Below are 26,819 nucleotides of genomic sequence, written 5' to 3' on the forward strand. Positions count from 1 at the left end.
ATACCACGGTAAACGATCCTATTTATTCCACTAAAACAAAGATACGCGCAGTTGAAAAGACTTTCTTTACTGTTTGTTTGTTGTTGTTGTTGTTTTATGATGGAGGGTTCTCATGTAGCCCAGGCTGATCTTGAACTCAGTATGTAGCAAAGGCTAGTCCTACTTTCACCCCCCTAGTACTACGATTACCGGTGTGATACCATCAGTCTTTAAGAACACTGTTTTGATGAGGTATGGTGATATGTACCCTTAGTTCTAGCACTCCGGAGGCAGAGGCAGATGGATTTCTGCGTGTTAGAGGCCAGCATGATCTGTATATAGCAAGTTCCAGGATAGCTATGGCTACAGAGAAACCTTTTTTCAAAACAAACAAGTAAATAAAAAGTCAAAATGAGCAAAACAAGAAAACCTCTAACACGTTATCTTGATATGTGTTTATAATAGGAAATACAGAAACTGCAGACCCAGATAAGCAGAAAGGTAGTTTCTTAGATCCTCAGTGTTCAACAGTAATCACTGAATCTTGGTTTGTTTGATTTTTTTGTTTTTTGTTTTTTTTAGATTTTCTTTTTTCATTTCTATTAGAGAAATGGAATTTATACTCCATATATTGGCTTGTAGCTTAAGTCTGTGTTTCTACACAGATTTCTTTTTTGGTGGTAACTGCAGAGTATTGCATTGTGTGGGTTACAGAATTTTTACCCACTCTGCTATCCTGATGGCATTTATGTTTAGTAATTTGCACTGTGGCCAGTTTTTCCCCCCTCCCCCAAGACAGGTTTCTCTGTGGAGCCCTGGCTGTCCTGAAACTTGCTTTCTCAACCAAGCTGTCTTGAACTCAGCTGTTTGTTTGTTTGTTTGTTTGTGAGGATTGCCTTATAACCCTTGCTAACCTCCTGGACCTGCTGCGTAAACTATGGTGGGATAAAGTCAAGTGCCATCACTCTGGGACTAGGAAGTTGGCCTTTTGACTGAAGTTCTTACACTACAGCCCAGGCTGGCCTAGAATTCACTGTGTGACCCAAACTCGCTCCACTTCTGTGGCTCCGTTCTCCTGAGTTCTATAGTTTCACCACACCCAACTAAACACATTCTTACAAATAAAATTTGCCTCTACACAGAAGGGTATGCACACATAAGGGTGGGTACATTAAAAAATGGGTTGTGTGGAGGAGGGTGCTGTGTGCACACATGCTTCTGTGCGTATGCTCACATGCACGCATCGGGGCACAGAGGCCAGAGGTCTCTTCTGGTGTTTTGCCCATTTTGAGGCATTATCTCTCTATTGAACCTGGAGCTTATCACCAGTTAGACTTGGCCCAACCTTCCTGGTGCAGGCCTCACTGCCATGCCCTGCTTTTTACATACAGGTGTTGGGGGTTGGAGTTTATGTGACAAGCATTTCTCCAACCTGAGCCATCTCCCTTGCCTTCATTTTAAAAGTTTTTAACTTCATCACTGCATCAATTTAGTCCCCAGAAGTCACACAAGTAAAAAAAAAAAAAAAAAAAAGGCTTATTTATTATTTATACAGCATGCCAGAAGAGGGCACCAGATCTCATTATAAATGGTTGGGAGCCACCATGTGGTTGCTGGGAATTGAACTCAGGACCTTTGGAAGAGGAGCCCGTGCTCTTAACTTCTGAGCCATCTCTCCAGCCCCCAAGTTCTTTTAAGATAATATTTAGTGCTACTTGTGGCACCTGCACACCTTGCACACTTCACATCTTTACATCTTTATGATGAGCCCATGGACCATTTTTAGTCCCGTAATCAAAGGGGCATATCGAGGTTTGAGAAGTCCGGTAACTTGCCCAAAGTTGGACATTTGGTGAAGCGGAGAATTAGGATTGAAAGTGGGGCCTTACTATAATGTTTTGTTTACTTCGGTACTGTATTGTGCTATATCTTTATAGAAAACTGAAAAAAAAAAGTGAATTCTTCCTCTTTCCTTGAGATACCCGCCTAGCGTTGACTTTGTTGTGACGTTCCGAGCTTCTTCACACTGACCTTAAACCAGTGAACCCGCTGCCTCAGCCTCCCCAGATACTTTTCATCAGTCACAGGTCTGTGAGGGGCCACAAGGAAAGTGTTTCCCAAGCCCACAGCCAACCTTAGAACTAAACTTGCCTTTTGTGTACTAATCGGAAACTTCAGACTTGGGAGAGGGATAGTCAGGGATCCCCAGAGAACTAGCTGGTACAATAGAGTTTTTCCGTAGGTCATGCCTTTTTAAATGCCTTTTTAAAGTTTTTCTTTTTTTTTCCCCCCTTCTTTGGTCTTTCGAGACAGGGTTTCTCTGTGTAGCCTTGGCTGTTCTGGACTCTTGTTTTGTAAACCAGGCTGGTCTTGAACCCACAGCGATCCACGTCCATTTGCCTCCCTGAGTACTTGGTTTAAAGGTGTGTGCCACCATGCCTAGCTGCAGTTGTTTTTTTTCTCTTATTTTCTGGGAATGAGTGCTTTGCCTGTGTGTAGGTAAGCGTACCACATGCATGCTGGGTACCCTCAGAGGCCAGCTCCCTGGAACTGGAGCTTCGAACAGTTAGCTATCATGGGGATTCCGGGAACAGAACCCAGGTACTCTGCAAGAATGGCAAGTGCTGAGCCATCCCTCTCTGTCTCCTAACCAGTGTAAAAACTGGGTTGGGAGAAGGGAGGCAGAGGATTCCATAGGAAGTTTTAGACCGAATATCAAGACCCGTCTCAAAACCTAGTCGAAGCCGGGTATGATGTAGCGTGCCTTTAATCCTAGAATGCAGGTGGATTGTGCGGCCTTTCAGTGAGACCCTGTCAAAAAGAAAAAAGAGAAAAAGAAAAAAGAAACCAAGGTCGACCCTGGCATCACCGCAATCCCAGCAGAGGCGTGTGGGTCTCTGTGAGTCCTAGGTCAGCCAGGACTACATGGTAAGACTCTGTCTTTAAAAAGCAAGGACCAGGGCTGGAGAGGTAGCCCAGAGAACCGGCAGCTCTTACGGAGGACCCAGGTTCTAGTTCCACACCCACACGTGGCTCGGCACCAGCCGTAACTCTAGTTCCAAGGGACCTGATTCCTTTTCTTACCTCCTACACTGCACACATGTGGTAAGCACTCAGACTCAGGCGCACACATATACACATTAAAAACAAACAAACAAACAAGGATCAGTGAAATGGTGGGAGGGGCTATGGTAATTTAATAACCGGCTTTCCCCTCTTTTGCACACTTAGACTGTCTGTGTAACCTTTGAAAAGGAAAAGTGAAAGTCTAGGGTCCCTTCATTAATGCCTGAGTGGGTCACATCATGGTCAGGCTTAATTTTGACCAGGGTTAACTTTTTTATTGTTCTGTTCAGTCTTTCCTTTCCCCCCATCAAGACAGGGTTTCTCTCTGCAGCCCTCCTGGCTATCTTGGAACTCACAGATATCCATCCGCCTGCCTCTCTGTCTCCCGAGTGCTGGGATTAAAGGCAAGTACCACCGCTGCCTGGATTGGTTTTGGGTTCTTGAAACAAGGTCTATTAATGTAGTCCTACTTCTCTTGGAACTTGCTTTGCAGACCAGGTTGGCTTCAAACTCAGAGATTCTCCTGCCTCTCTGTCTCTGGAGTGCCGAGATTAAAGTAATTCACCACCATACCCGGCAGTACTACGTTTAACAGGCTTACAGATAGAAGTAAATAATTCATTTGGGAAGTGCTAAATTGAAGCCCATATCAAATGAAGACATTAAACCAGTGGCTAGAGAGATGGCTCAGTGGTTAAGAGCCGCTGTCTTCTCTTCCAAAGGACCCAGGTTCAATTCCCACCACCCACATGGGAGCTCACAACTGTCTGTAACGGATCTGACACCTTTACCCTAATGTACATAAAATAAAAATTAAATAAATTATTTTAAAAAGTTGACTTTATTAAAAAAAAAGACATTAAACCAGATTATATAAGGATATCTCACACTGCATAAGACGTCCCTCTGCTCAAAGTAAAGGGGTAAATTGCTCATCTGTAGGCTATATCTGATCATTTCTTTCATTATGGTTGAATATATATAGAGAGAGATTTATATTTATGAGTTGCCTTAACGATATACGGAGAAATGTATCATGAGGAGATTTTTGTCATCATGCAAACAAAATAGTGTTCTTTCAAACTTACTAGTGTGTTCTTACAAACATGCCTAGGCCATGTAGTGTGTACCTCTGTGTATATGGTATACTGCACCTTGGTCCCAGGCCACAGTAAGCCAATACAAGTTTAAATCAAGTACGAGAGAGCCTGACGCAGCTAAGGTGGACCAAGGCTGACTGGATGGGGCTGTTGCTGGTGTAACGTGAAACACTGCCTTATAGTGAGCTCTTTTTTTTTTTTTTTTTTTTTTAAGATGGGCTTACATCTACACCAGGCTGGCTTTGAACCCCCGACCCTCTTGCCTCCACCTCTCGAGTGCTGAGGTTACGCCACTACACCTGATCTTACGTCGAAATTTAAAAATGTGTATGGATGGAGGTCAGGGGATAAATGGCTGGAGTTGGTTTTTCTTCTTCTGCCATGTGAGTCCCAGGGGTTGAACTCAAGAGTAAGACCGTTCGTGTGTAATAACGGGTGACATTCTAAAATAATGATGAAAAGTGTAACACAGTCGAAGCAGGAAAAACTACATGTGATGCACAAGCCCTGGGGAACCACTTGCTGCCTGAACTCAATCCCCAGAACTTCTGTAAAGGTAGAGAAAAAGAACCGCAAAATTGCCTTTTGGCTCGCACAGGCAAAGGGGGCACTGTGCACAAACAGAATAATAATAAATAGTTTTTTTTAATGCTTTAGTACGGTGTCTAACCTACTCTGTATCACAGTTTAGCCTACTTTACCTTAACCTTGAAGCTTGGCAAAATCATAAAACCCAAAGCCTCATTGTAGCCATATCTCTGTAATTGCCTGTGATCCTAGCTACTTGGGTGCTTGAGGCAGGGGCTTGCAAGTTAGAGGCCACTGAAGGTAGAGGGTGTACCTTAGTGGCTGGGTGCTTGCTTAACCTATGTGAGGGTCCTGGCCTGAGCTACAGCTAATGCCCAACATGGCAAGAAAGACTGTGTGGGCTGGAGAGCTGGTTCAGGCTTACAACCATAAATATAAGAAAGACTGTGTGGCCTCTGAGGAGCCTAGAATATGGTCCACATTTAAAGTACTGTCTCTGCTTTCCTACCATGTTATAATTAAAAGTTTTTTTAAGCTTTATTTTTAATTGTATGTATGTATGTGCATGTGACAGCAGCCCACAGAAGTCAGAAGCAGGTGTTGGATCCCCTGAAGTTGGTGTTATAGGTTGTGGTTATAGGTTGTGGTTGTGAACTGCCAGGTGTGGGTGCTGGGAACCCAGCTCAGGTCTTCTGGAAGAGCCGTATTCATTCTAATAGCAGAGCTATCTCGCCAGCCCCTACTTGAAAGACCTTAAGTTGAATCGCCTTACGTTGGAGAGTACATGTATTTATTACATGCAATCATCTCTTCCTAGCTGGTGCGTGTTAATCCTTTTCAAATGAAGCTCCATCCTGGGCATCTGTGGTTTCTAAAACTATAAGGGTCTTTTAGAGACATTGCCCCCCCTCACTTTTTTTTTTAGTTAGGTCCAAATATATGTAGCTTAAAGCTTATCACTTTAATCATTGTTGGTTTTTTGTTTTTTTTTTTTTTTTTTTTTTTTTGAGACAGGGTCTCTAGGTAGCCCTAACTGTTCTGGAGCTTGCTTTGTAGTCTAGGCTGTCCTTGAACCTTTGTCAGTGCTCTTGCCTCAGTGTCATACATGCTGGGCTTACAGGGCATGAGCCACCACACCCACATTCACCTTTCTGTCCAGCAATCGCTAGAGCTTTCACCTTCTCTGACTGACACTGCCTGTTGACCAGCTTTTTATGTGTTATTTCATCTTAAGGGGTTTCATTGTGCTTATTTTCATAATGTAAAAATAAGGCCCTATAATTGTTGTTGTATAGCCTGGCTGGCCTGGAAATTGCTATGTAAACCAGTCTTGGTCATGTGCCCAACTCTGGGTGCACATATTTTATACATGGTGGTGGGATTTAAGGTGTGTGTGTGTGTGTCCCCAAAAGATCCCCACTCCCCTCCCTTTCTGTGTGGGTAAAGGTGGTAGGGGGATTGAGCTGGAGCCTCAAGAATTACTTGGGTAAGCGACCCACCAGTATGATGTTTTCCCCAGCCGTGGGCATTTCTTTATGGCAAAAATGGCATGCCACTTTGTTTTTATTTTGTTTTGCTTGGCTGTCCTGGATTGGATTTGCCATGTAGACCAGGCTAGCCTGGAACTCACAGAGCTAGATCCTCCTGCCTCTGCCTCCCCAAGTGCAGAGGGATCCCTCCCCAAGGGGTCTCACCAGCTCTTTAGGAGAGAGCCATTTCCCCACCCTGAAGTGGGTGGTCTGATAATGTGGGATGGGGAGGTCTCTCTGACTTTAAACACCCCCAGACTCGTGGGCTCGGTGCAAACAGACAGCAGGCACCAGTGGTAGCCTCTGTGCTCCAGCAGTGGCTGTGGTTTTGGGGGGCAGAAGGCACATCCCCAAACAGCTGATGCTGCTACTGAATGAATGAATGGATCAGCAAGTTTGGGGGACTGCAACTTTTCCTACCCAACTGCCGGCCCTTTCCTTCTCCAAACTGGAGTTTCTGAGCCTGGGGGAGGGGCGGCCCTGGGAGGCTGGGGCGTTTGGGGGCAGGGCAGTGCATTCCTTTCTTTAAGGAACCTGACGAGACTTTAAGGTCAGGGCCCAGAGAGGAGTGGGACTGTGGAGTTACCTCTTCCCTGTAGGGTCCTCCCTCTCTCTCCCCTCCCTCCCCCACACTTAATGATCTTTCCATTACAGAACCCAGACCAGGAAGTGTATGACAGGTCGCAGCTGCAGACACATGGCTGGGAGGCCTGGGCTCCCAGCCAGTAGTGGGAGGGCCCAAGCTACCGCCCTAGCAACAGGACCACCACCCTGTGTCCCCCACCGCCCGGCCGACCACTTAGCAGAGATGTTTTCTAGGCGGTCTATTACTTGGTGACCAGTTGTGGTTTTGATGCGAATTTGGGAAGTGACTTCCGGTGAAGGAGAATCTTACTGAGATTCTTAATCCTTCAACAGACGCCAGCTACTCTAACCCAGAACTGAAGCCACCCTGTATGGCCATAGAAGCTTCCGAATGGTTGGGTTGGATGCGCACGCGTGTGTCGGGAGAGGGCGTTGCTCGGCAATCTCAGCACTTCCACAAACTCCTTTCTTGCTTTGTCGAGATTCAGGCCGCGCTGGATGGATGTGGACGTGGAGCGGAGGACTTTAGCCTCAAAAGCGCAGGCTTGGCAAGCCCACGGGCCCAGGTTTCAGGCACGGCAGAGCCAAAGCCACTCCTCTCCACCGGGGATGGCTCTTCCCATTTAAAGTTGCTCAGGAAATGCTAGTGAACCCTGAACTGCCCTAGGAGGCAGTTGTCACACAGAAGTTTGTCTCCGCTGCCAGCTGTGTTGTTGGCTTTCTTCCCCGAATCTGCCATGGCTGCATTCTTCTGGTGCCAAGTGAGACATGGTGACTCCGCCCTTCCTGGAGCTGCAGGGCATCCCGCTCCTCTTCTTGGGTTCTTTTTGGCCAGTGAGCTAGGAGGGAGAGGAACAAAGTGTGTTAAGGACCCAGCTGGGGGAAGGGTTACAGAAGAAAAAATAATTTTTTTTTTCCTGCTTGGTCCAGGGTTTTATCAGCAGAGCCAGGACTTTTGCTGGGGGAAGAGGAGATATTTGGTTCCTTTGTTAATAATCACTTAGTTTCAATCCTTCCAGCTGAACTGGGCTCCAGTGGGAGGGACAGGGGACACCAGGGCTTGGGTACCATATTCCGAGGTGAACTCGAAGCCCTGACTGAACACAATTCTGATGCCCACCTTTGATAAGGTTGAAACAAAACTCTTGGCCTGAGACTCCCCAAGTAAAGTTCTGCCTGTTACCTCTTCCTCTTCCCCATCTCCTGGGGAGCTGATTTGGGGGGGGTGTCATGTGGTGGACACAAGGACCCTAGCTGTGGCTCTGGGCCATCACAGGCAGCTTCCACACTAAATTACAGTGATGAGGTGTGACGCACAAAAGACAGAAATCTTTTTTTTTTTTAATAAAAACAAAACAAAACTCCAACCCCCAAGCTCCTGGGCTCCTGAATGGCGATGGCTTCCTGTCAGGATTAGCTCGGCTGCCTGGGCATGTGTGTGCTGCCTTTCTCCTCAGGAAATACCTTTAGTAAGCCCCGGTGGAGTCCCCATGGCAACCAGAGAGGGGACCTGCTGACAGAGGCCATTCAGCCCTCCTTGTTCCTTGGCCCCTTTGTAGTGCAGCCCCTGTGGCAAGCACCGTACTTTGCACCATTTTGTCAGCTGAATGTGAAGTTTTACATTTTAATGGGCTGTTCTGGCAGCGGCCCATTTGCATGCAAAATGTTCCTTCTTGCTCCTTTCCCTTTTCTATTAAAAAAAAAAAAAAAACCCTGTCCAAACCCCCAGGTCTGGGCCCTGAAGGCTGCTGATCCAGGAGACAGGCCCGGTAATTGATTGGTGCTCCTGTTTACCCTGCCACACACCTATGCTCCCCCACTTTTTTGCAGCATCCTGTGTGCTGAGGGCATCTCTAGGGCTCCTCCTCTGTGCCCGATCCCTCGTAGAGTGATGGAGATCGGCTGGGATTCCACCGCGATTGCTTGCTCAGGTCTTGGTCTTGCTAGGCTAAAGTAAGTTTTCGGTTCTATTTCAAAGTCAAAATAACGTAATAAAAACCCTCTGCCGAGGGCCCGTGGAGTCCCGCCGTGCTGTTCTTAGTCCCTTTTAAGTTGCTTTCAAAGCCACCCCAAATTCCTCCCACATCCACAATTGCTCCCTCATTTATCTCTGGGAGCTTGTGCCAAGACTGTAAACACTCCTGGACCACCATATCCCTCATGTTACTGAGATGCAATGCCTTCTCCCTCCATTTTCTTAACCCTAAAATCCCAACCGAAGGCGTTCGACAGGGATGACCCTGAGTCTGGATTTAGTGGAGGGGAGTCCATTGGTGCCTCAGATGGCTTTACCGGTTCTGACCTTTGAGAGATGGGACACTGTATGGACCATCTTAGCAGTCAGGTAACGGGGTTAATGTAATGTACAAATGAAACCAAGTCCGGTGTGGGGGTACGTGAAAAGCCTAACGAAGGCCAGGCTTAGCGTACACATGGAGGCAGAGGCAGCATGGGGGAAGGCAGCGTCTCTAAAAGGAACCCACCAAAGTGGGGCTCTTTACCAGGTTTGGTGGCCCACACCTTTAATCCCAGCACTTGGGAGGCAGAGGCAGAAGGATCTTTTTTGAGTTTGAGGCTAGCCTGGCCTACACTGAGTTTCCGGCCAGCTAGGGATATATAGTAATAAGACCCTTTCCAAAAGTCCAAAAACAGCAAACAAGCTCTCCTGGGGCTGCTGGAGGGGTAGCTCAGTTGAGAGGGCGCTTGCTTGCCTGTGTTGTGTGAGGCCCCTTGTTCGGTCCTTAGCGCCAGGTGACGCGGCCGTGGTGGTAAACACTGGAATGTCAACGACCCTATTGAGTGTTCAACACTGGCTTGGGGGTCCCTGGATCACAGGGAAAGAAGGAAGGAGTGAGAAATGTAGGACTTCAACTATCTACCTCAGGAGTCATTTGAAGTGGTGGAGATGATTTTTGTCGGTGGTCGTGTTGTCGTCAGAGAAAGACATTTACGAGATGCAGAGTCCCAGAGTGGCAAATAGGAGACTGGGCCGCCGAGGCAGAGGCAAGGGTGATAACTAAAAGACTCTAGATTTTTTTTTTTTTTCTTTTTCCAGACAGGGTTTCTTTGTGTAGCCCAGGCTGGCCTTGAACTCAGGGACCCACCTGCCTGTGCCTCCGGGTGTGCGCCACCAATGCCCGGCTGTTATGACATAAATTACGCACTGTGCAACAGATTGTGGTTACGAAAAGCTTTGTGATGGGAAAGGGGAAACTGAGACAGTGGGAGAGCTTAGAAGAGAGAGGAGAATAGAGGGGGGAGGGAGATAGATAGAGAATCAGAGGGACAGGCAGAGAGAGAGGGGAGAAGAGAGGCTGAGGAAGTTGGCCAGGTGGGCAGGTGATGACATAGGACACGGGTGGTGACATAAGACATTGTCACGACACCCCCCCCCCCAAGAGCAGCCCAGTTGCCAGCAACTTGAGGTGGGAATAACCTGGGGATCTCATAGTGTGAGGGGACGGGAAACAGCAGGTTGTCCGAGGTCTTGAGCCAGGATCTCTCTGATGACCTCTGACCTGAGACACTGGGACAAGGAGAGGTATGACCAGCCCCCTTTGTGCCAAGTTCCTCTTCGTACTGGAGGGTGTGTGTGTGTGGGGGGGGGGTGTTATGGGCTGTAAACTGTAACTGAAGGGTGGGAAGACAGCTGTCTGCAGTGGTGACCGCTAAGAAGGACAGCAGGGAGGGCTCCCACGCTCCCTGGGTTCAGGACATTGCTGCGCTTAGGTGTGACCAGTGGATCATACATACTTGGTTTAGAACACACTTGGGATGAGAAGCATTGGGGGCGGGGGGGGGGGGTGCAGACACCTTAGGAACACGTCACAGAGAAGGGTACATCCCATCCCCCAGGCTGTCAATTGGAGGGGTTCCTTCTCGCTAAAAGCACTGTTTTTGTTTTTGCTTTCTGTTTGGTTGTTTTGAGACACGGTTTCACGATGTAGCCCCGGCTGCTCTTGACTCACAGGGATGTGCCTGACTCTGCCTTCCGAGGGCTGGGATTGGAGTTGTGAGATAGGCTGTGGGGTTCAGGAGAGGTAGCAGGAAGGAAAGAGACTAAGCCTAGAGCAGCCAATTCTAGAACCCTATCCAGGAAGGTAGGAGACGCTGGGAGCTGCTGGTTGGTGACTTTGCCACACTCTGAAAGGCAAGGAGTCTAAAGATATGGTGAAACTAAGCTGTGTGCGGTAGCTCATGTTTGTCCCAGCATTCCAGAGGCAGAGGCACCAAAAAGCTTGCCGTAAATTTGAGGTCACCGTGAGCCTCCTAATAAATGTAAGGCCAGCCTGAACCGTTCTGTCTCCAAACACAAACAAATAAACAAACAAAACAAATGCACAGTGAAGTAAACAGGTGAGCTGGACCATGAACCCTGAACCGTGGAGAGGTTATGTGTCATAAAGAACCTGGGTTCGAATCCCCAGTTCTGCTACCACTTCTACCCAGGTGGGTTGACCCAGTAAATCCTATACCTCTCTGTGCCTTGGTTTCCCTCTCTGGACTGAGGGCACCATTTACCTCGCTGTGATTGGTTGCTGTGGAGATTTGATGAGGTGCCACACAAAGAGAACTGTCCAGGGCAGATAGTACATCCCCATCCACAGGTGGAGAAGAGCGTGGTGGGCTTGGTAAGGCTGCTGTGCCGCCGACACGGTGGCCTGCAGAGCAGCTTGGCGCTGTTGTGCGTGGCTGTCTTGTGGGCGCAGCTGTGACGAAGAAGCTTCACCCAGGGCAAACATGTTGTCTCTTCTGTTGGAGTCACATGAAGATGTGGGGTTTGGGCGTGCCTTGCCTTTAGTCCAAGTTGGTTTTTATAGAACCAAAGCTGGGGAAGGACATGGTATGTTTTAATAGATTGAAATGAATCTATTATAGAATAGATTTATAATATATAATAAATGCATTTATTTATTTTTACTGGCATATACATGTGTGTATGTGCGTGCGTGAGTGCATGTGTGTGTGTGCTTGTACATCTGTGCCATGGTGTACCTGGAGTGGTCAGAGAGAAGCCTGTAGGAGTCAGTTCCCTCCACCATGTAAGTCCTTTAATAGAACTCGGGGCGGGCTTTATAGCCAGCTTTCTTGCCAACTGAGCCATTCTGCCTTCCCAGAAAGTGGTGTTCTAACACAGGATGCTTTTCTAGTTCTGCTAATTCCTGTGGTACCAGTGGGCTGCACGTACAGCCTCCACACAGGTGGCCCCCACCCCCACCCCACACCCCAGGGATTTCTTTAATGGCTGTCTCCTATTGACCGCCGTCCAGGCCGAATCGTAACAAGATTTATATGGATTTGGGCCTCAAGCCTCCCATCTTCCGCTTACACAGGGCTCCTGTCAGAAAACAGATTTAGAGTTCAGGAGATGTATCTGATCGACATACTCAGACGAGAATTACCTGCTAAATGACTGCAGCGCTTCCGGCCAGCTCCGCCATAAGCGAAATGCCACTCCTCTTGGCTTGTTGGGAAGTTAACAACCGGAGCCAAAGTACTGGAGGTACAAATAGGAAGGGTGGGACAGTAGGGCTTCAGTCACAGTGACCATGTTCTTTGGCGTAAAGGCATTATGAAGATCTTCTCCCGCCCTTGGTGGCTAACTTCTTGCAAATTGCTGAAGCATGGTATCCCTTCTCTCCCTTCTGCTCCTCGAGGCTCTGATTGAGAAGCAGGATAGGGTTGGCATATATTTTCCCCCTCCTTCTAAGGCAGTGGTTCCCGGCCGTCCCAATACCATGATCCTTGAATACACTTTCTCATGTTATGGTGACTCTTATCCATAAAACTATTTTCATGGATACCTCATAGCTGTAATTTTGCTACTGTTCACGAATCGTAATGTGAACATCTGTGTTTTCTGTCGGTCTTAGGTGACCCTTGTGAAAGGATCATTTCACCCCAGAGGGGTCGCCACCTACAGGTTGAGAGCTGCTGCTCTAAAGGGACCAGTGGTCCAGCTTGTTTTCACAGTCCATCCGTGCTTCTTCGTCAACATCAAACTTGCCTTCAGCAGGTCTCAGCAACCGAGTCGTTCTTTCCTTTCCCTGCCAGCCTCCCTCCTTTCTTCCTCCCTTTCCTGTGTGTTGCTGGTGTCACCCAAGTTGGCATCTACTCCTTCAGCTTCCCTGTTGCTGGGACACCTGGCAGTCCCCTTCTGTGTTGTAGACAGTTGTACATACAGTCTCAAGATGCAGGGTTGCAACTTGAGCCCTTTATAAGGATGCTCACAGCAAGTTCTGTCTAACCTGTCTACTCCTGGAGATGATAATGGGGACTCCGTTCAGTAGCGGCTGAAGCACGCCCAATGATTTTGTTGTTTTCTGCAACTTGCTCCCTAGCACCCCACAGACAGGGTGAGCATTGTTAGCTGACTCACAGTCAAACGTTATCAGTCTCACCAGATCACTGATGATCTAGACGCCATGCGCCTCCAGACACAGCCCTGTCTCATCTTTCGGGATGCGATGCAAGAAGAGGAGGTTTGATTTGCCATTTACTCATAGCATCCCCACCCACTGTCCAGACTAAGGACCGCCTTTGTATTTGATTCTTAGAAGTATTTTTCATTTATTTATTTTTACGTGTACTGGTGTTTTGCTTACACGCATGTATGGCCAGAAGGGGTCATTAGATCTCTGGGAACTGGCACTAGAGGTGGTTGTGAGCTGCCATGTGGGTGCTGGGACTTGAATCTGGGACCTCTGGAAGAGCACTCTTACCACTGAGCCATCACGCCAGTGCCCTAATGTTTTCAGTAAGCCTGGAGGGATATACCTTTGAGCTCAGTACTTAGGAAGTAGAGACAAGCAGGCAGATCTCTTGTGAATTTGAGGCCAGCTGCATACTGAGGCCAGATAGAACTACATAGTGAGATCCTGTCTCAAAAAAACAAAAAAAATTTTTTTAGAAGATATTTATATTTGTTTGCTGTGTATATGTTAAGGTCAGGGAACAACTTTCAGGAGTTTGTTCTCCTCGCCTGCCATGTGGGTTCTACGGATTCAACTTGGGTCACCAGGCTTGGCAACAAGTGCCTTGACCCTGAACCATCTGGCTGGTTGGTCCCATACCTTATTCTAACAGGTCACATATCAAGGGTTGGAATGCTGGCTTTAGCAGCTGAGCGATCGGATGGCCCCCGATCCTTTATCCTCCACAGCCAGTTTAGTAAAAGCAGCAGCTAGCTGGTCTCTCACAGGCTGATAGACCTGCCACTCTACCAGACAGTAACACAGGTTCCTGTCCGAATGGTTACCTTCCCATCACCTCCTGCAGCAAAGTAGCTTTCTTGATCTCTGCTCTGTAAGTGGAGAATCCATACATACATCTAAGAGCTAAATCTAAGAGTCGGTTCTGTTCTAGGTTGCTTGCTAGTTCTTAGGAGAGGAAACGTATGGCCATTTGTCGTCACTGAGAGACATTGCTCCCTGGTGTCCCTGGAATGTGATAGATCCTACACCTTAATACTGTTCAGCCACTAAAAAGAAAGAAGTATGGAGACAAACTATGACAGAGAAGGACCTTCCCACATGACACAGTCACATATAGTGTGATCATAAGACACAAGACCATATAGCGTGATCCCATTGAACAGAAAGGAGACCGGTCGTGGCTAAGATGGGCAAGAGCTGGTTGTAATGGCGCACACCTCTAATCCCAGCACTCGGGAGGCAGAGCAGAAAGATCTCTGCAAGTTCATGGTCCAGCCTGGGCTCATAGTGAATGAATTTCAGGACAGCCAGGGCTATAGAGAAAAACTGTGTGTGAGAGAGAGACCGACAGACAGAGAGATGGGGGGGGGGAGTCACTTCTGTGTATGGATTTTTCTTGATGCAGGGAGATTAAATAGTCTAAAATTAGATTTTTTGAATGATTTTTCTAACTCTGAATCAGCCCTCCATGTCTATATAGAATCTATGGATTCTATCCTTACTAATTCAATCAACCATGGATGGAGAACTTTCAGGAAGAATTTTTTTTTAATCTGTTGAATATGTATGAAAAATTAAACACTACATAGACTTACATGTGCTGGGGTTTCTGGCAGTAGACTTTGACTTACCTGAGGCAGGAGAACACCCCAGGTAATGACTGGTGTCGTCAGGAATCTGATTCCTGTGTAGGGTGGTGATACAGTGCCATGGCTGGATTCCCATGGAAAACAGGAACAAGATCGGGTGAAGTGGGAAGACAGGATTGGTAGTAGCCTTGGAGGCCAGGAGAGGTTTGGGTTAGGTGCCTCCCAGAACTCAGGAGGCGGAGGCAAGCAGATCTCTGTGAGGTTGAGGCCAGCTGGTCTACAGAGCAAGTTCTGGGATGGCTGCGTCCACACAGAGAAACTCCGTCCTGAGAAACAAAACAAAAAACGAAGGATTTGGGTCTTGCTTTCTATCCAGGGTAAGATTTTGATTAGGTCAGCCATGTGACGATGTAACCCAGAGTGTGGGCTGGGAAGAGTGTGAACTTAACATAGGTTGTACCAAGATGGCTCTAGGCAACCCAGAAACAAGAAAGCTGGTTTCTGTGGCTTCGTAGATTTCAGGAGTGAGTTTCTATTCCACGTTGGTCACGTTGGTCAGCACTGGCTGGAAATTATGGTCATGGGAAAGGGCAGGCCGCTGGCTGTTTCCCTTGGGAGCAATGCCTGTCTGACGTTCTCCTTGCTGAGTTTCTTTGGGAGCTACTTTTTGTCTCTGGGACCTGTGTGAGTAAGCTCTATGGTGCCTGAGTCTGAGAATCTGAGTTCACTGTTGACCCACGGCTGGTACAGATCATGAGCAGCAAAATATTTAACCTGTGAGATCACTTGAGGGAAACGACATTAGATCAATAGGAGGAACATTCACTGTTTTCCTTCAGGGTCAAGTCCAAGTTCTCTTGGCAAAACTGTAAACCATTAAAAGTGGAAAGAATAGTCCACAGCGGCTATTTTTAACCAGCTGTGTGTTCTGCTTCCCCTCTGTGGTGCTCTCCTTGACCAGAACACAACAAACGTGTTAGCCTAGTATCCAGACTGTACTTGCGATGGTCCCGTATTGTGAGAGAGTCCTTAGGCTGATAAACAACACTGTGGGAGCTCCTTGGAAGAAAAACCACGTTCAGCCTCCAGTGTACCCAAGGTTTCTAGTGCAGACCAATGGAGCACTTCCGAAAGAGTCATTAAAATGGTGGTGCACGCCTTTAATCCCAGTTCTTGGAAGGCAGAGAGGCAGGCCAATCTTTGAGTTTGAGGCCAGCCAGTGGTACACAAAAAACCCTGTTTTGGGGGAACGGGGAAGGGGGGAATTGAGAAGCCGGAGTGATGGCCGAGTGCTACAGAGGATCACAGTGTGGAGGGTCCCAGCTGGGCACCACATCAGGCGGCTCACAACCACCTGGCATGACATGACACCTGTGTCCTCCCCAGAGCCCCACGCTCCCACAGACACATAGTTACAAAGAAAACAAATCTGAAATAGAGAGGGGCGAGAAGCGGTGCTGTAGCTTTAGTGGCACAGCATTTGCCTAGCACATTGCAGAGTACCGGATCCCACCCCCAGCACTGCAGAAAAGGGCCAGGGGGGTCAGTTTTGGTGAGGGCCAGCCTGTTCTGTACAGTGGGCTCAAGACACTGTGGGCCAGATAGTCAGACTCTGTCAGGAAACAGAAGTCCTGGTGTAAGTAAAGGTTGGTAGGGGAAGAAGTAGGTGGATCTCTGTGAGTTCCAGGTCAGCCAGGGCTACGAAGGGAGCTGCTGGGAGGCCTGGGTGTGGTAGCACACACTTGTAATCCCTAAATGGCCAAGGCGGAAGCAGGGTGATCACACGAGCCCGCAGAGACTCTAGGATACAGGGTAAGTCTCTGACTCAGAGGACCCGAGTAAATAAATGGGTGGGGTTTAAACGGCAAAGGAGGTTCAGGAAGAAAGACAGTGAGGAGACTGTCCACGTCATTAGATCCACAAGGGGTTAACTGGGCACCTCATGGTAGCAAGCCACCACACACTCTCTCCCCAGATGATGGTGAGAACTGGCTGTCAGGAGGGTACCGAACACTGGTGAGCGCCGAGGGAGAGTGTGCTGGCCCTCAGGCAGCAGGCGGGTGGCAGGCAGAAGGAGCACCTGGGGCTAGTCCTTCGGAGGAGGAGGCCAGTCATTCATTTGAACATCCAAAAAAGAACAGAAACTTCTTTGCTTTCTGATGTGTTGGGCCAGTGTGGCTGACTGCCAGGAAAGCCAAGAGTGCGGGTCTTCCTGATGACTTGAGTGAGTGAGCGCAGCCCCACCAAAGATGCAGAAGCAGGTGCCTAGGCCTGTGTGTGGGTCTTAGTTACTTTTCCGTTGCTGTGAAGAGACACCGGGACCAAGGCAAGTTATAAAAGCAAGGCAGCGAATTGGGGGCTTGCTGACGGTTCAGAGGGTGAGTCCAGGAGCATCTTGGCGGGAAGCATGGCGGCAGGCAGGCAGGCATGGCACCGGAGCCGCAGCTCTGAGCCAGCGTGTTTTCTACAAATCGGAGGGAACGAGGGAGGAAAAGAGACAGACAGACAGAGAGATGGACTGATTGGCTGACTGGGTATGACATGGGCTTTTGAAACCCCAAAGCTCACCCCCAGTGACATACCCGGTCCAACAAGGTTTTACCTCCAAATCCATGCCAGCTAGGGAATCAAACATTGACCTATATGAACTCAAGGGAGCCGTTCTCAGCCACGCCACCCAAGTGTGGCACTACCTCGAAAAGAGGAAGGCGGGGCACGGGAGAGAGCGCGCCCCGGCCTCGGAGGAGAGAGGGTTTATGCGTGCTGGGTGTGCTGCCAGAGCAAATGGGCTGTTGTGGCAGCTGCAGGCCTGGGGCCTAACACCTGTTGGCTGGAGGCTCCCCTGAGCTGACCTCTCCTTGGCTGGCCCTCCCACAAATGCATCTGTGTTGCTGCTGGAGGGCCAGGCCCCCCCCCCCTCGCTGAGTCATGTGTACCCAGAGTCCCTGTTGACCAAATGCCTGCTGTCATCTTGGGCTTGGGGGCTGCTGGGTTTGTGAGGGGGTTGGGTGTATTTGCTAGGGAAGGAGGTGAGGCTGACAGGGCTGGAAAAGGGTGTTCCGGTGGGAAGTGTCCGTTTGGCAAAGGACTTAGCAGCATATGGGGACGGGGGCCATTGCAGACACGGGAAGACCTTTCCAGCTTAGAATGGAGGGCGTTCAGACACTGCTTAATGCTGCTGCGGCTGCTTCCTAACTTTGCCTCTTTCTTCTTTGACTTCACGGAGAAGTGGGGTGGAGGAGAAGAGCTGGGGATCTCAACTTGCCCATCATCTGTAACTGGTACATATTCCAATGCCCAGCTCTGCTGCCTGGCCCCCGACAGTGCAGTGCCCTGCGGCTCACCTAACTCCCTTTCTCTCTCCTCCTCCTTTCCCCACTTGGCTCTTCTTCCTGGCTCCCGTGGGTGGCTGCAGCCCAGCCCTGGGGAGTCCCTGTGGAAGTGGAGTCACTCCTGGTCCACCCCGGTGACCCGCTACAGCTTCGCTGTCGGCTTCGCGATGACGTGCAGAGCATCAACTGGCTGCGGGACGGGGTGCAGCTGGCGGAGAGCAACCGCACCCGCATCACGGGGGAGGAGGTGGAGGTGCGGGATTCCATCCCCGCTGACTCTGGCCTCTACGCTTGTGTGACCAGCAGCCCCTCTGGCAGCGACACCACCTACTTCTCCGTCAATGTCTCAGGTTGGTAGCAATGCCCTGCCTCCCCACTCCTCCGACTTCATTTGCTAGTTTGAAAGGGAGGCGAACCTCCTTCCCTCCTCTGCTTCAGAACGGCCGCCCACTAACATTGCTCCCTGCCCGCTGCGTGGCTTAGCTCTCAAGAGGTTGACCAGGTAGCAAAGACCTACTCCAGAGGTGCTTATGGATGCTTTAGGGGTGTGAAGAGCCTGTGATTTGCCCAGCACAGCATGCCCAGATCGTGCTAAGTGGGCCTTAGCCAGCCTCATCTTGTCAAGGCCTAGGCTTAGTGACTGGACCATCAGTCAGGTTCCTGCTGTCTTGGGAAGGGCTCAGGTACACTGCCATGTTCAAGGCTTTGTGGGGGGAAAAACCTGTTGTCTGGCTTATGGAACGTTATGAGTGCAGCCAGGCAAGCCTAGAACTCTTGATGCTAGGAATAAGCTTCCTTAGAGTGTGGCTCTCCCAAAAGCAGGATCCAAGGAAGGAAAGCTGCAGCTTCCTTTACGCCAAGATGGGGGCTTGGTACCTTCCCCCAGGCATCATTTACAACTTGTCGCCAGTTAAGGAACATGTTTCCTAGTCCCCAAGAGAGACCTGATAAATATTTGGTTAGCTGCTTCTTCTTTCTTCTTCTTCTTCCTTCTTCCTTTTCCTCCTTCTCCATCTTCTTCCTTCTCCTCCTCCTCTGTAGCCCAGTAGCCTGGTCTCAAACTCAGAGAGATCTGCTTGCTTCTACCTCCCAAGTGCTGGAATTAAAGGTGTGTGCCACCAAATATGGCCTTTTTTTTAAGTGGGATGCATCCCAGTCAGGGAGTGAAGGTAGCTATAGCTGGGCATAGTGGTCTACAACTTTAACACCAGCATTTCAGAGGATCTGAAATGAGTTCGAAGCTAGCCTGGTCTATTTCTCTACAGCGGGAGATCCTGTCTTAAAAGAACTTCGGAGGAAAAAAAAAAAAGGCAGCTCTGGGGTGAGAAATGGCCCAGCTGTTAAGAGCACTTCATTCTCATGTAGACAACCTGGATTTGGTTTGCAGGATTCAATGTGCTCAAAGTTGCCTGTGACTCCAAAATGGGGCGGGGTGGGGGGAGCGGGAGGAGTAGGCAGTTCCTAGACCTCGGGAGATCCATATTAGATTGCAGGTTGTGCATCCGACAGTTTAAGAAGTAACTTCAAGGCCCAGCATGTCTAGATCTGCCTGGGCTTCTCAAAGGCTGACATCCAAGGGGCACCGATTCCTCGGCTGCCGTGGTGGGTAGCCCGGGTGGTACTGGCTGGAATTAAATAAATGTGGGAAAAGGTAGCTGGTCCTGCTAGAGCCATCTGGACTTGTAGGCAGAAGGCAGTGCATTGGGCCAGCCAGGATGAGCACTGGGGCATGTAGTTCTTAAACTCAGACTGTCACAGAGGCAAAAATTAGAGAGAGTTGGGAGTCCTTACAGGGTGGATGGTTGTGTTGTCTGTGACTACCCCGAGGTGTTTGGATGGCAGTCTAGGGTTGCTCAGACGTGCCTCAGCGCCCCTCCTTCTTCCTCACAGATTCGCTCCCCTCCTCGGAGGATGACGATGATGACGACGACTCCTCTTCGGAGGAGAAAGAGACAGACAACACCAAACCAAACCGTAGGCGTGAGACACTGTTTTCTACCTTATTTCTTGCCTTTGAGACCCAGGAATTGAGACTTAGGGGAAGGGCCCACCGAGAGTGGGAGGAGACAGGCTCAGAGGGCCTGTGGGCCATGGTGTCTGGCCGATGCCCCTGTAGATGGCCTGAGGTACTGAACAGGTAGACGGGGGTCCTGCCTTCTGCCCGGGCCCTTGCCCCTGGGCCTGACCACTCCTGCTACCCTCATCTGTCTCCTTTGATTTTTCCTGGACAGCTGTAGCTCCGTACTGGACATCCCCAGAAAAGATGGAAAAGAAACTGCATGCGGTGCCGGCTGCCAAGACGGTAAAGTTCAAATGCCCGTCCAGTGGGACACCCAACCCCACTTTGCGCTGGTTGAAAAATGGCAAAGAATTCAAACCTGACCACCGGATTGGAGGCTACAAGGTGTGTGTGTGTGCATATCAAAGAAGAAGTAGAATAAGACACTAGATAGGGGCCTGGATAGAAAATGTGTTTTATGCCTTTATTAATTTGGTTTTGTTGTTGCTTTGATTGCCTTTTAAAAGGTGGGATTTTTTTGCTGCTTTTTTTTTTAATTTAAAAGTTTATTTAATCATTATTTCACCTGTATGTATGTATGTATGTATGTATGTATGTATGTATGTATGTATGTGCGTGCACCACAATGACCCTAGTGCCTGCAGAGGTCTGAAGAGGGTGTCAGGTTCCTGGGAACTGCAGCGTTTTGGTTTTTACTACTTTAAAAATGTTTTATTTGTGGGAGAAGGTCAGAGGAAAACCTGGAGGAGTCAGTGTGGGTTCCGAAAACCAGTCTGAGGTCGTCAGGCTTGGTCACACGTCCCTTTACCCTCCGAGTCATCTTGCCAGCCACTGCCAGCCCCTCCCTCTCTCCCTCCCTCCTTTCTTTGGTTTTTGACACAGCGTCTCTCTACTTAGCCCTAGCTGGCCTGGAACTCACTATGAAGAACAGGCTGCCCTCAAACTCACAGAGATCAGACTGCCTCTGTGTCCCGAGTACTGGGATTAAAGAAAGGCATGTGCCTGGCCCTCTTTAACACTTTTGTTATGTTGTTATTTTTCTTTTTGGCTTTTTGAGACAGGGTATCTCTGTGTAGCCTTGGCTGTCCTAGACTCACTTTGTAGACAGGCTGGCCTCAAACTCACATCGATCTGCCTGCCTCTGCCTCCCCAAGTGCTGGGATCACAGGTGTGTGCCACAACACACGTCTGTTTTTTTGTTTTTGTTTGTTTTGTTTTGTTTTGTTTTAAGATGCCTGTTCATTTTCTTTCTTTCTTTTGCACTTTTAAGGACCTTTCTCAGGACAGATTACTGGAAATGAAATTATCAGATAAGAGAGTATAAATATGTTTTAATACATAGAAACCCCCCCCCCTTGCCCATCTCCTTTCCTCATCCTTCTGCTCCTCCATTGTGCTTACTAAGCTTGCACCATTGAGTTAGGTCTTCAGCTCCCAAGTCCTAAAAGGGAAAACCAGTCGCCTTCCTATAAGAGAATATGAAGTGGACAAACTCAGCAGACATTTGCCAGGAAATCAACAGGTGAAAGTGTCTAGCTTATTGATACCATTAGGCATTTCCTGTACTGACAAGCTACTTCCTTTCCCTTCTGGGCCAAGTCCTTTGTATTTGTAGGAAGAACATTTTTAGAGTCCCTTTTCTCTTACCTTCTTGGCTTTTTTTGTGAGACTACTTTTCTTCTCTTTATACCCCAGACCGTACTGGAACTCCCAACCCCCTTTCTTGTCTTAGCCTTCCAAGAGATGAGATCACAGGCATGTGCCACCATGCATAGATTCTTGTTGCTCTTGTATAAGAAAAGTAGGAGGAGCAACTAGCCAGAGAGACGGCTTAGTGGCTAAGCGTGTACTGCTCTTCGAGATGACCAGACTCCTGTTCCCCAGCACTCACATCAGGCAACTCACAACCACCTATAACTCCAGCTCCAGGGCTTGTGTGGGCGCCTATGCGCGCACATGCACACACACACTTAAGTAAAAATAGATCTTTCTCTTTATTGTTTATTATTCAGTTTGTTTTTGTTTTGAGCCAGGTTTTCTATGTGTAGCCTTAGCTGTCCTGAAACTCCATCTGTAGACCAGGGTGGCCTTGAACTCACAAAGATCCACCTGCCTCTGCCTCCCGAGTGCTATAGGCATGTGCCATCACTCCAAGTTCTCTTTCTTTCTTCCTTTTTTCCTTCCTTCCTTCCTTTCTTCCTTCCTTTTTTTCTTCCTTCCTTCCTTCCTTCCTTCCTTCCTTCCTTTCTTTCTTTCTTTCTTTCTTTCTTTCTTTCTTTCTTTCTTTCTTTCCTCCTTCCTTCCTTCCTTCCTTCCTTCCTTCCTTCCTTCCTTCTCTCTTTTTCTTCTTCTTTCTTCCTTCCTTCTCTCTTTTCTTTCTTTTTCTTCCTTCTTTCTCCTTTCTTCCTTCTCTCTCTTTCTTTTCTTTTTTTCCCCTTTCTTCCTTCCTTCCTTCCTTCCTTTCTTCCTTTCTTTCTCTTTCTCTTTTTCTCTCTCTCTTTCTTTCTTAGAAAGAATATGGGAAAGGGTGACCTCAACCTACCAAGTACTTTTGTTTGCAAATTACAGTGCTTTAGCTAGGACAAGGCAGCATTCTATCCCATAAAGACTTTGTAACCTCGTGAGAAGACAAATGTCAAAGGGCAACTGTGCTGAACAGCTTGTCACAGTTCCTCGGTGGTTGAGTACAGATTTGACCAGAGTCATCCAGAAGAAGAGGCAGGGTTTTTGTTGTTATGTTGTTGTTGTTATGTTTTGTTGTCATTTATTTTGTGTGTACATGTGGAAGCCATGATGGAGATCATGGGAGGATTGTGGGAATAATTGGTTGTCTCCTTCCACCATCTGGGTCCTAAGATTCAGGCTTGGTGGCAAGTACCTTTATCCACTGAGCCATCTTGTCCAGTGTCTTCATACCATGCTAGTTTAGTTTGCAGGATGTGTTCAGAGTGTAAGCGAACCGAGAGCCAGTCCTACTGTGCTTTGCTTTGGCTAATGGTACAGCACTGCTTGCCTCTGCTGCTCCCATACACATCCTCCCCCAGACCCTCAGCAAAGCCCCTCGTCCGTGTCCTACAGGTCCGTTACGCTACCTGGAGCATCATAATGGACTCCGTGGTGCCTTCTGACAAGGGCAACTACACGTGCATCGTGGAGAATGAGTATGGCAGTATTAACCACACCTACCAGCTTGATGTTGTAGGTAAGGCTAGGGCCAAGGGGGCAAGAGTCAGTTAGAGGAAAGGGCAGGGTGGGAAAAGGCAGTTGAGGAGTCTGAGGCCTTAGGATGGATCACAGGAGGATTGTAGGAATAATTGGTTGTCTCCTTCCACCATGTGGGCCCTAAGATTTAGGCTTGGTGGCAAGTACCTTTATTCAGTGGGCCATCTCGTCAACCCTGAGGAGGTAGCTTTTGAAACTTGCCAGCAATGAAATTGATGAACACTGATGTAGTTCAGGAAGAAGATTCTGGTCTGGGAGATCTGGGGAGGGTCTAAGATGCTGGAATCTGGGGGTGCATCTCTGTGTAGACAAGAGACTTAGCTGTGACTGAAAATGTGTGTGTGCAGGGCTGGAAGAAGTGGCATCCCTTCCCCCAGATCAGGTTGGAGGAGCTGGAGTTTAGCAGAGGCAGCAGGAAGGGTGCTGGGGAATCAGACAGGGTAGGTCCTACCTCTGTCAGCAGTCGAGGCAGGACCAGGCCACTGAAGATTCTTAACATGTCCATCCTTTCCTCCATAGAGCGGTCTCCTCACCGGCCCATCCTTCAGGCAGGGTTACCTGCCAACAAGACTGTGGCCTTGGGCAGCAACGTGGAGTTCATGTGTAAAGTGTACAGCGACCCACAGCCTCACATCCAGTGGCTGAAGCACATCGAGGTGAACGGAAGTAAGATTGGGCCAGACAACCTGCCGTACGTCCAGATCCTGAAGGTAATTTTCACCTCATTCTTGGCTAGTCTCCTGGGAAGGGGACCAGCTGTCTCCCCGGGGCTCGGTGTCTGGGATTAGGCACTCAGCCTTACCCAGAAGGCACATACTCCATCTTGGTAGGAATCTAGCCACAGGCTGGTGACAGCGGAAGATGGGGTGACCTGGGAACAGAGGGTGGAGTGGGTGACGCCGATTGCTGGTTCCTAAAGAGCCTGGAGAGTGACTCGGGATCTTGGGTCAGCTACTCAAGGAAAGCATTAAAACTCCTGTTTGCTCGAGGCCTGGGACCACAGCCTTCCAACAGCAAATGTTTCCCAGTGTCAGTCCTGCTTGTTGCCTAAGTTACAGTCTTTTGGCGAACGAGGTAATTGATAAGGGTGTTGCTGGAATAGCTGGAAAAGCAAATGCCACCTGTAAATTCTAAGCCGCCTGAGGAGTAATGGCATTCTCTTCCTTTTTCCTCTCACTCCCAGCCTCTCATTGTCCCTGAATGCTCCATTAATCCAGGGAGGCAATTGGCTAAGTCTCCAGTGGATCTGGCTGCAGGAATAACCAGAAGTTAGACCTCATCCTCCCCTGCCTTGGCTGTCCTGCAGATTTACTGGCTGTCCCTTCTCTTTGCCACTGGTGCTGAAAACATTCTGGAACAAAGGGGGCAGCTCTAGCTTTGGGCCTTGGAGCTCTTTCTCCGATTACAAGTTCCCACCCCAGTCTTGGTGGGGGGTGGGGGGTGGAGTTTAACACACAGCGAATATTTGCTTTGGGACAGTGACCCCTCTCCTCCCTCCCACACCCTCCCCTTCCCTTCCTTTCCTTTTTCTCCCCCCCCTTCCATTGCCCTTTTTCTTCTCGGTTCTCCCTCCCCCTTTCCCTTCTGTTTTACTGTTTCAGCCTTCCCTCTCCATCCACACTTATTTAGCAGTTTCCTTTTGTTCCACTCAGAAGACTGTAGCTCTCAGCATCTCCCTTGCCTTGAAGGCTCCTTGGGCCCTGACAGAAAGTTACCCAGGAGCCCAGCGTGGCCACATCTCAGTGTTTGCCCAACTGACTGGTGTGTCATTGGTTTGTTCCAGCATTCGGGGATTAATAGCTCGGATGCAGAGGTGCTGACCCTGTTCAATGTGACAGAGGCCCAGAGCGGGGAGTATGTGTGTAAGGTTTCCAATTATATCGGTGAAGCTAACCAGTCTGCGTGGCTCACTGTCACCAGACCTGTGGCAAAAGGTAACGGGGAGATGGACGGGGCCCTATACCGGGTACTTGATTTAGGCCCCACACTGCTGGGGCAGGTTGGGAAGTCAGCCCTTCCTCCTACTGCGTTCCTAATGCCCAGAGCCATGGAAAAATCCCTGGCTTGGGGGGCCTGGTTTGGTTTGGTACTGTGTGCTTCCCTCTGTGCCTTATGGATATGTGGTGTGTGTGTATGTGTGTGTACTTGTGCCTATCATGGACTTGTATGATGTTACAAATGATACTTCAGACTGAAGTTTTCAATGGTGGCTAAGAGGAGGTATCTTTCAAACCAGTATCTGCAGGTCCTGTGTGTCTGGTGCGTGCGTGTGCATGTGTGTTGGGGGTGGGGTGAGATTGCCTTTCTTTTCCTGCCGTCTGACTGTCTTTATGTAAAACCAAACAGCCCCCCACCTGCCAGGTCCCATTTCTCCATGCTGCCCACCGCCCGCATGCTTGGCTGGGCCAGCGGCTGCCAGCGTCTGGTGAAGGGTAACCACGCCGTCGTCTCCCGAGGTCTGCGGAGCGCCTCCCTCAGGGCCTCACTCTTTTCCTCTAACAGGTTTCGCTGCCTGGTGGTTTTATTTTTGCCTTGTTGCAGGGAGATGCTGGGGATCATTTCTTCCTGTGGTTTCGGTTCCCTTCTCTGTCCCCTCTGCTCCTCCGCCTCTCTGAGGTCTCATGTCTCTGTGCTTGTCCATTTTGCTTCCGTCGTCTCTTCTAGACTGCTGGAGTTAATACCACCGACAAGGAAATGGAGGTGCTTCATCTGCGGAATGTCTCCTTTGAGGATGCGGGGGAGTATACGTGCTTGGCGGGTAACTCTATCGGACTCTCCCATCACTCTGCATGGTTGACCGTTCTGGAAGGTATACACTGCACCGATCCTTTCCATGTCCTGCCTTTGCCACGGTGCCACGGGCGCGGCGCATCCATTACAGGGCCGGGGAGAGCCACAAAGGGACAGCTCCCATCTGCTGCATGCCCCTTTTGCTCCAGCTTTGAGGCACATGGGGGGTGGGGAGTGTGGTCTTGGATTTTCAGACACAACTGTCTGGCTCTCCCTGATCAGTGTAATGAATGCATGAGCTCTGGGTTTACCTTGCAGCAGGGCTGCCTAGCGCAGGCTCCTTCCATCCTTGAGGAGAGCATCCATTTTGGTACTGAGGGTTTGAATTACGGGGTCTTCTTTAGCCATTCCCAAATGTGTCAGCAAGAAAGGCCCTGGACCTCTTCTCCTTGAATACAGGTCCTTGGCCAGTAGGAGCATATGGCTTCATGGAGTGTTGCTGGCCCACTCTTCACTCTGCTGCACTTTGATTGGCATACCTGGATGGCATATTTGGGCTACCTTAAGAAAGGCCTGTCTTAGCCACCTAGGAGGCCTAATGGTGTCCATTTGACTTCTCTGACCCACCTCTCCCGGCCTTCCCCTCCCAAGTGGGGAGGTCTGTGTCTGCCTACCAGCCAGGAAGGAAGGAGCCCTGTAGCCTTG

The 26,819-nt window shown here is 49.1% G+C and overlaps 1 protein-coding gene across 12 annotated transcripts in view; it reads left to right on the plus strand.

Annotated features, from left to right (window-relative positions):
- Nucleotides 1-26,819, plus strand: part of Fgfr1 (fibroblast growth factor receptor 1) — a 54,555-nt gene that overhangs the window by 19,430 nt on the left and 8,306 nt on the right. For 2 of the 12 annotated variants that reach the window (XM_060381521.1, XM_060381522.1), the window contains exons 3-8: nucleotides 18,226-18,492; nucleotides 20,033-20,122; nucleotides 20,374-20,546; nucleotides 23,241-23,364; nucleotides 23,904-24,094; nucleotides 25,168-25,318. In XM_060381521.1, coding sequence (XP_060237504.1) covers nucleotides 18,226-18,492; nucleotides 20,033-20,122; nucleotides 20,374-20,546; nucleotides 23,241-23,364; nucleotides 23,904-24,094; nucleotides 25,168-25,318 — 996 coding nt within the window. Of the gene's footprint in view, nucleotides 1-18,225; nucleotides 18,493-20,032; nucleotides 20,123-20,373; nucleotides 20,547-23,240; nucleotides 23,365-23,903; nucleotides 24,095-25,167; nucleotides 25,319-26,048; nucleotides 26,194-26,819 lie in introns of all 12 variants that reach the window. The other 10 variants (XM_060381523.1, XM_060381525.1, XM_060381526.1 and 7 more) reach the window with 7 other exon arrangements.

The sequence above is a fragment of the Meriones unguiculatus genome, chromosome 4 (assembly GCF_030254825.1).
Source record: "Meriones unguiculatus strain TT.TT164.6M chromosome 4, Bangor_MerUng_6.1, whole genome shotgun sequence".
NCBI classification, from domain to species: Eukaryota; Metazoa; Chordata; class Mammalia; order Rodentia; family Muridae; genus Meriones; species Meriones unguiculatus.